This window comes from Gavialis gangeticus, unplaced genomic scaffold (assembly GCF_001723915.1).
Source record: "Gavialis gangeticus isolate Ggan-Ray unplaced genomic scaffold, GavGan_comp1, whole genome shotgun sequence".
In the NCBI taxonomy this organism is placed as follows: domain Eukaryota; kingdom Metazoa; phylum Chordata; order Crocodylia; family Gavialidae; genus Gavialis; species Gavialis gangeticus.
Window position 1 is genome coordinate 44,266,442 of NW_017729032.1, and position 9,349 is coordinate 44,275,790.

Here is a 9,349-nt window from a genome sequence, read left to right on the forward strand (position 1 = left end):
TGCCAAGATGAACATGGGCTGGCTGTGTGGGGAGGCAGTCAGGAAAGCCAACCGCACATTGTCATGCATGCACAGATGCATCCCAAGCAGATCCAAGGAGGTGATACTCCCCTTTCTATGCAGCTCCGGTCAAGCCGCAGCTGGAGTACTGAGTTCAGTTCTGGGCGGCGCACTTCAAGAGGGATGTGGCATGGAGAGGGTCCAGAGGAGGGCCACTCGCATGATCAGGGGACAGCAGGGCAGGCCCTATGAGGAGAGGCTACGAGACCTGAACCTATTCAGCCTCCACAATAGAAGGAGGGGGGGGGATCTAGTGACCTGTTACAAACTAGTCAGAGGGGACCAGCAGGCATTGGGGGAGTCACTGTTCCCCCGAGCACTGCCAGGAGCGACCAGGAATAACAGTCACAAGCTGGCAAAGGGTAGATTTAGGTTAGATATCAGGAGGCGCTACTTCATGGTCAGGGCGGCTAGGATCTGGAACCAACTTCCAAGAGAAGTGGTGCAGGCTCCTACCCTGGGGGTCTTTAAGAGGAGGCTAGATGAACACCTTGCTGGGGTCGTTTGACCCCAGTACTATTTCCTGCTATGACAGGGGGTCAGACTCGATGATCTGCTCAGGTCCCTTCCGACCCTACTAACTATGAAACTATGACATATCAGTTAAGTCTGATACTACATTCAACTAGGTTTATCTTAAACCACTTTTGGCCACTTTGAAACTGGTTTATGTGCACTGAACCTATGTTCTATTACAGGTTTAAACCAGTTTCTGATCACTTAAACTGGTTTATGTGGAACTTCTGTCCCTAGCCAATGTGTCTGGTAAACCATCACCAAGGGGCCCAAACAGTTCACCCAGAATCCCCACATCACCCCCCTCTCTCAGCCTTTCACATGTGATTAGTGTGGCCCCACCCTCCATGAGATGGAGCCAGACCAGGCTGCCTGCACCTCATCTGCATAGAAATTTTTGGAGGATCAAAGATCCCAGAACTCATGACAAGAACACTCAGTCCCAATCATGAATGGGGGGCTAATTAGCACATGGATCCTTTGTAGGTGCTGAGCTATGTAGTGCTGAGCTGTGGGGTCACCATGGACTGAAGCACTGTTGACTCTGCTGGGGCCCAGCCCAATGAACTATAATGGTGAATCATAAGCCTTTTGGCTTTGGATTAATATCATGCATAATTCATACAACCAGATACAAAAGTGCTGCTTAAAAGTGTGTTTGTGAAGTACCTGTGCTAAAACTTGCAGCTGTTTCAAAAAAGTCAAAATGCATCAATTCTGAATGAACTAAGTCAATAGGAACCTGTGATTTGCTGATAGAAGAATTACTACAGTTATGTTTACTTAAAGGTTAGTGTTTTCAAAATTTGCCCTTTGCTTTCACGTGCTCAGCAAAAATCGGGTATGTGAAGGGGGGGAGGGGGCGGCTCCAGCAGGAAGAAGTTGGCGAGGCCCAGAGTGCAAGAGGGCTACCTGACCCCCCTAGATTTGTTTTCCTTGCTGTAGCAGTGGAAGAGGGACAAATTCAAGGCAGAACTCCAATAATTAGATTCTATACCTGGAGCACTGTAACAAATGTATAAATTTACTATATACAGAATCTAAATACTGGGACAGTCAACTTGTATTCAAGTAATTACAGTAGTTGACCCCTATTTTAAAACAGGCCCTTCGGGTACCCCTAGTTTTAGCTGACCAACTTGAATTATGACTAAGATACCAATGATCTCCAGAGATAGCACACCCTCGTTTCCCTTGTGGAACTAAGTTGGGGATGCCAAAAAACAGAATTCTTCCAATCCTAAAAAGACTTCTGAGAATTTAGATATTTCTTGTTACCTTTTACAATCCATTTACCTAAAGAAAACACTGCTCCCTCCAAGGGAAGTTAGAAAAAGTTTGGAAGTGAGAGCATCTGTTAACTGTTGCCTTTTCCGGGAGGGAAATACAGGTCCTGAGGACTACAGCAGTTAGTGGCCACTGCTACTTTAAGAGGAGCTGCAGTGTAAAAACACCACAAAGCCAACTCCTCTGATTTTGGGGTGAAATAGAGGAAAGAAAGACTTGAGGGAGGAAAGAAAGAATCTTCAGGGTTATCTCAACTGCACAGTTCACTTAAGTTCTAACTTAAGCATTGCCCCAAACTTGATTGGGCCCTCAGCAGACTTCATTTCCCAGCAGCCCCTGCCTGCATTGCCATGGCCAGTTTCCATGAAAACCACAGCAGCAGTGGGGCTGACAGCACCGTGCCAAGGATTTCATGGAGACCAGCCGCAGCAGCACTGGCAGGGTGCACAGCTAGGTGGGGAGCTTCTCCAGGCCTGGGATCTTGCAGCAGTGATGGTGTGCTCTGGAGTGGGGGCAGACTGCAGTCTACTGCTCACATGCCCCAGCAGTAACTTGAGTTAACTCTGCAGTGAAGATATACCATTAAAAACAAAGGCAGGGAAAATACAGCCTTCAGGCTGCATCCAGCCTACCAGGCAATTTCATCTGACCTGCAGGTGCCCGCCAATTAATTGTACCCCAGTCAGCACACAGCTTCCAGGTCAGGCTGCTGCTGCCACTGGTTCAGGCACTAGGGAACATGCTCAGCTCCCCAGTGTCCAGCATCTACTCCTTGTCTCCCTGCTGCAGGCAGGGAAGTGGCAGGGATGGGGGAGGAGAGAGGAAGGGAGCATGTGGCTGGGGAGAGCGTAGAACTCAGGTGGCCAGGGTATGGGCATGAGGGAGGATGGAAGAGCTGTGGGGATGCCCCCATATGTACTCCCCCATGGCACACAGTCCCCACCTCCAGTGGCAGCAGGAACAGCAGGTGGGGGCCCTCAGGGTGCTCACAGACTGTGAAGATGCTGCCACCCAGCAGCGTGTGGCTCCAGCCAGAGCTACACATGGTAGCAAGGAGTGCAGCCAGGGCAGTCCACCTCTATCACGTGGGGCTCTCTGCAGTGCACCTGCAGCTCCCAGCACTTGTGTGCCACCAGTCCTGCATAATGAAGCCAGCTACTTTCCCCACTGCCTGCCACCATGTGCAGCTGCCAGGACTATGCCATAAGTGGCAGGGAGCACCACACCCTGCTTCTGCAGTGGCAGAGAGCAGGGAAGGCAGTCAGCTCCACCACACAGGGCTTCCCCCAGTGGCACATGAGTGCTGGGAGCTGCACATGTGCCCCAGGGAGCCCTACATGATAGAGGCAGGCCAGCCTGGCTGAACTCCTTGCTGCCATTTACATTTCTGGCTGGAGCCACATGCCACCGGGTGGGTGGCAGCACCTGCACAGGCCATGAGCACCGAGGGCCCCCACCTACTGCTGCCGCCACCACAACAGCAGGGTCTGTGCACCATAGGGGGCTGTGTTTGGGGGGTTGCCAGAGCCCCCCACCTCTCCTCACACCCTACAACACCCCTGACACACACTCACCCTGCAATGTACCCTACGCCTCCCCACATAGCCATACCCTCTCAAACCCCACATACACATGCCACTCCAACCATACCCCCCACACATACACACACAACCACAATATATAAAAGAGTAAGACTTTATTTTTAAGCTATTATGCAATCGCCTCTATACACACTACACAAAAAAACCATGACAAAAATATTTTTTATAATAAGTTAAAAGCAAGTTAAAGTAGATGTTTGACCTTTAGTATATGATTTGGGGTTTTTTGGTTTGGAAAGGACTACTTCCAGGGGAAGGGGGGGGGGGGGACTTTGAGTAGAAAAGGTATGGGGTTAGGGGCAGGAATTTCAGGCCCAAGATGGCAACCAGGGGGTGGAGTACCTGTCAGCGGGCGGGGCTAACTTTGCAACCCTCAATCGCTCACCAAAAAACTCATTAAGTGGCCCTCCAACTAAAATAATTACCCACCTGTGTATCAGAATATGACATGCATACTGGGGGAGGACATCAAGAGTAGGAGAACCAGCTGAAAATTATTCAATGACATTAATGAAGGGAAATGGAATTAAAGATAAATACTTCTGATCAACACCAAAAGCACTTAGCTTCAAAATACTCTGAGAGGTTCCTTGAGGACCGCAAGACCACAGAGTGTAGTCAAATTGCTTTATCAAACCAATATCACATCTGACAAAATTTGTTTCCGCCAACTTATGTTACTTCAATTAAAGCATGTATAAGCACCACCAATTTGAACACCAGTTTGCCTCATGGTTCTCGAATGAAATTGTAACATCATTTCATTTGCATTGTGAACAATTAAGAGAATTTATTTCTCTAGTAACGGAAATGGATCTTGTTGTCATATAATGCTATAATGTTTGCTACAGTATTTACAGTGGGAGAAAGAAAAAGAAGCACCATTTAAGTTTTTTTCAAAAACAACTTATGCTTCCAACTAGAAAAATAATAAATTTAAAACCTCAGTTTAACAGAAGCATCATTTTCCATTCACTCATTCAGTATACCTGACCTGGAAGATAAAATGATCATGTCTGCTGGAAGGTGCTGCCCATTGGTAACCTTCACAATGTCTCCTACTGCCACCTATTGATACATAGACAGCAGTGCATCAGCATGGAAAAAGAAAGAAAAAAACATGAATAGACTGTACATCCAAACAGTTAATTTGTCAACCATCCATATGGGGTGGAAAGTAACCTGTTTAAATTCGCTGATGACACCAAAATTTGGGGGGAGGTGAGCACACTAGCAGGGAGGGAGAGATTGCAGAGGGATCTGGATAGGTTACAGGGGTGGGCTAACAGGAACAGGATGCGTTTTAATACGGACAAGTGCAGGGTGCTGCACTTGGGCAGTAGGAACCAGCAGCACACTTACACAATGGGGAACTCCCTACTCGAGAGCACGGAGGCAGAAAGAGATCTTGGAGTCATTATTGACTCCAAGATGAACATGGGCCGACAATGCGAGGTCATGGTTGGCAGGGCTAACCGGACCTTGTCGTGCATCCACAGGTGCATCTCGAGTAGAGCCAAGGAGGTGATCCTCCCCCTCTACGCGACGCTGGTCAGGCCACAGCTGGAGTATTGTGTCCAGTTCTGTGCGCCCCATTTCAAGAGGGATGTGGACAACATGGAGAGGGTCCAGAGGAGGGCCACCCGCATGATCCGGGGACAACAGGGCAGACCCTACAGTGAGAGACTGCGGGACCTGAACCTATTCAGCCTCCACAAGAGAAGGCTGAGGGGGGACCTGGTGACCGTCTATAAACTCACTAGGGGGGACCAGAAGGGTTTGGGGGAGACGCTGTTTCCCCTAGCGCCCGCTGGCATAACAAGGAGTAATGGGCACAAGTTGATGGAGAGGAGGTATAGATTGGACATCCGCAAGAACTACTTCACAGTTAGGGCGGCTAGGAGCTGGAACCAACTTCCAAGGGAAGTGGTGCTGGCCCCTACCCTGGGGGTCTTTAAGAAGAGGCTGGATGCCTACCTGGCTGGACTCATTTGAGTCCCGTTTCTTGTTTTGGGGGGTTTTTTTTGTTGTTCTCCTGCCCTGGCGGGGGGTCGGGCTAGAAGATCTACTAGGTCCCTTCCGACCCTTAATCTATGAATCTATGAATCCCCTTCAAGCAGAGAAGAAAAGTACTACATCATACAAAAACCATCAAGAGATTCTTTTGAGTTCAATCTGCTTAGTTAAATTATTCTTCACAATGAAAACTTCTAATGTCAGTATAATTTCAAACATTTAACAAAAGGAAAGCACATCCCACAAACAAAACACACAAACTGTTACCTCAAAAATAAGGTTCATGCTTCTATTTTTTACAAAGTTTGAGTAAGATTAATATGGAAAGGTAAAATACTCTGCCCACTTGTTGAGTTAGCCTGAACTAGATCTTATATAGATATGAAACTCTCCTTTGTAGACAAGAGGTATTTTCCCCAGTGAAATGAGTTCTCAGCTTTACTTTTGCCTCTCATTTGTTTCATATATGACCACTTTCCTCCCGTTTTTTCTGACCTCTTCTCTCCTCTTTTCTTTCTTCACCATGTTATTTCATTGTTCTCCTCTTCCCTTGACCCTTTGCCTATTTTTCCCCAAGCATTGAACATCAGCAGAAACTCCAGCATGTGATAACAAGAATTAGTGCTAGACAGGACCGAATTTGTTCCTATTCTCACATTTCAAGAGAAATTCCAGCACCTGTTCCTAGAAATGCTGTGGGCCAGAAGCTTCTTTTACCCTCAATTTGAGTTGCAGATGTTAAACAGATCCCTCGTTTAGACACCTACATGGTTCCCATCATGACAGCATACCACCTGTTCTTGGTGATGGACACTGTGAGTTACTGAACTGAAACTGAACACATGTCACAGACCTAGAAATGTCATTTCCCATACAATTTCAAAAGGTAGATGGTAACTTTGTTTCTAACAGTAGGCTTTGTTACAGAAAATGAACCTGACCCGTTTCCAGTGACTTTAATGGGAGCATGGTTTTGTTAAAAGCTATTACAGCCAACCAGTTTTCAGATTTTAAAAACATATACACATTAAATGCAGCAGAGTAATTGTTATTACAAAACAATGGATAAACTAAAATTCTTGCGACTCAAATGAAATACTTATTCAAAAATCTTTCACAAGTATAATGCAAAGGCTGTAAGTTAAAAGGAAAGAAAGTCAAAATTCAGCTATACATCCCCAATTAAAAAAATAGGTTATAATGCCATGTGTTAGACGCACACACAGAGCTATCAATATCTATTATAAACTCTGTAAGGGACATGGAACCTGATCTTGCAACTAGTACAAACGCAAGTAATCCCACTGACTAACATGGAAAAATTGACCTAGGGACATTTCACATTACTCCCGTACAGGCAGCTAAAACCCATCATATGCACCACTAAAGTCCCACATGATTCCTAAAAGTTGGGGATGGTCCTGATTTGAGCAGGGGGTTGGACTAGATGACCTCCTGAGGTCCCTTCAACCCTAATTTTCTATGATTCTAGGATTCTAAGACTGTGCTACTGTAGAAGAACTAATTTAAATGTTACGGAATGCAAAATGAAAACAAAAGCAGACAGAGGTGCAAAAAAAATTCTCAAATCTATGTTATAAAAAGCATTAATAGCAATTGGACAACACAATAGCTAACAGCTGTTCAAAAGGACATAAATAAGACCCAATTTTCGGCCTTATATTTGGGTATTTTGCTTCATTACAGCAGCAGCAGAGAAAAACATCTAAAAAGCTCCCTTAAATTGGACAGCTGAAGTTTTCCCTCATTGCTGAGAAATTCTCAAGCAGCACCAAGCCACTAGTAGCTCTATGGCCTTCTGAGTGGATCATCCAAAAGCAAATATTTTCAAAACATTTTAAAAATAGAAGACTTCTGTTTACCTCTTTCCACATAATATTCTGCCACATTCCACTTCTCAAAACTGAAAAGAAAATAATTTAAAATCAGGATAAATATCAGAGATCAAGAAGATTTACACTGCCCAAAAAAGTTAAAGCACAGAAAACATATTTACCAAGGTCCAACTTAAATATTAAGCCAGAAACAATCCAAAATATTTCTAAGAAGTTGGGATGAAAATTTCCCCCACAAAGGAGTAAAGACAATTATAACTCCTTAGCCTTACAATCATATTTAATCACTTCCACATGCTTATGCTCTTTAGAATACAGCTTTCTACCTTCCATTTTGCTTGATCAATCCATATTATCATTATAAACCTTTTCCAAAATAGTATATGAAGTGTTTATTATGATTTCACTTTGCATATAATACTCTATAGTAATCTTTAGCTGAATACTTTAATTATGCAAAGTAGGTTGCAAACATAGCAATCATTTGGCCAAAAAGAAAACACTAAAGCTTCTCTTCTGCTCTTACACTCCCAGTTCAACCTGTCCATTCCTCCTCAAACCTTGAAGTTAACATTAAAAAGTAAGAAATCAGCAGTAACAATATGACAGCTAAAAACAAGCAAGCCTTAATATAGCTTCAGGAGGAAACCTTTTAGCTGATACTACTTCTGAATACAACAGACTTTAAAATTATTGGCAAATTACAAATGTACAAAAACACTACCAAGAGATTAGATTTAAATTGTTCTTTTAACTGTTTTAATGTGATACTGAAATATTATTTAAGGTATTAAGGTGATTAAGGATTAAAATTTCCAGATTGTACAGACTCTTTACTCCTAAAAAGGAGACCTAAAACCACCTCTGTAAACAGAGAAATGATGGGATAAATTTAAAACAGTTTATATTCATGAATTTAACTGATGACTGGTCCCTGAATGGTTTCTTTTAAAATTCAAAACACTTTCTTCAGTTACATAGGATTTAAATCTCTCTCACATTTGCCTCCTAAAACTGTTCAAATTATCTCTAAACACACCAAGCTGGATTTGCCAGCCCTTAAGTGATTTATTTTTATCCATTTATTAAAGGTTTCAAATGTTATATGCTTTGTTTCCACAATACAGGACAACAAATATTTTATTCAGAACTTTGTGAGGAGGTCTTATTAACTCCCCCCCCACCCCTCCTTCCACCTTGATACTGACTGCTGAAAGAGGACTACGCCAACATCCCTCCCAGCACAGCTTCTAGGGAACATGTCTGAGAAGAAGCAGAACTGGAAGGGATTTTCTGGTCATTTTTTTTCTCCTTCACTTTTTCTTTTTTTCCCTTTTTGTCCAAAAATGCATATTCAGGTCTATAGCAACTAGTAAACAATTAATGATTTTGCACCTCATGTGTTGAATTGTTTTAGCTGGAACATAACAGTTAAAAGTTTTTAATGGACTAAAACATTTCATTTTGAAACCTACTTAAATAAAATTTTAAAAAGAATCCCCAAACTGCCCTATTGTAAATGGTTATTAAAAGGCTGGTTTGGTGATATCTTTAACTGGGCCAGCTTAACAGTCAACCTATACTGGACTAGTTAATAGGAGATATGTTAGACAATCTTTCAGGGAAGAAAACAAATATATCATAAGTTAAATATCAGGCTCTTCGGTTTAGGCTGCATCTGCTTCCTTCCCAGACCCAAGGAAGACCACTTTGATTACCATCTCTCCTGACTATACAGCTGATCCAATAAAAAGATATCACTAAACCAGCCTTACTCCTCACACAGTCCCTGGACCAGCAGTTCCCAATCTGTGGTATGCATACAAACTGTCAGTGGTACACATTAACAGATTTATTTTAATTACTTTACATGAGAAAAATTTGCTGGTGGTACTTAAGGTTGTATTATTTTAAATTGGTGACGCACAATCTGTCAGAGTTCAGGAACTGCTGCCCTGGACCATCCATGCTACAACATTACAACTGTTGTAAACAGCACAGGTTGTATGTGGG

At 43.5% G+C, this 9,349-nt stretch overlaps 1 protein-coding gene across 2 annotated transcripts in view; it reads right to left on the reverse strand.

Moving 5' to 3' along the window:
• The window catches only part of ATP8A2 (ATPase phospholipid transporting 8A2), a 638,305-nt gene that overhangs the window by 566,330 nt on the left and 62,626 nt on the right, over positions 1 to 9,349 (reverse strand). For both annotated transcript variants that reach the window (XM_019525447.1, XM_019525446.1), the window contains exons 6-7: positions 7,364 to 7,404; positions 4,459 to 4,532 (exon numbers count right to left, since the gene is read on the reverse strand). In XM_019525447.1, coding sequence (XP_019380992.1) covers positions 4,459 to 4,532; positions 7,364 to 7,404 — 115 coding nt within the window. The remainder of the gene's footprint in view (positions 1 to 4,458; positions 4,533 to 7,363; positions 7,405 to 9,349) is intronic.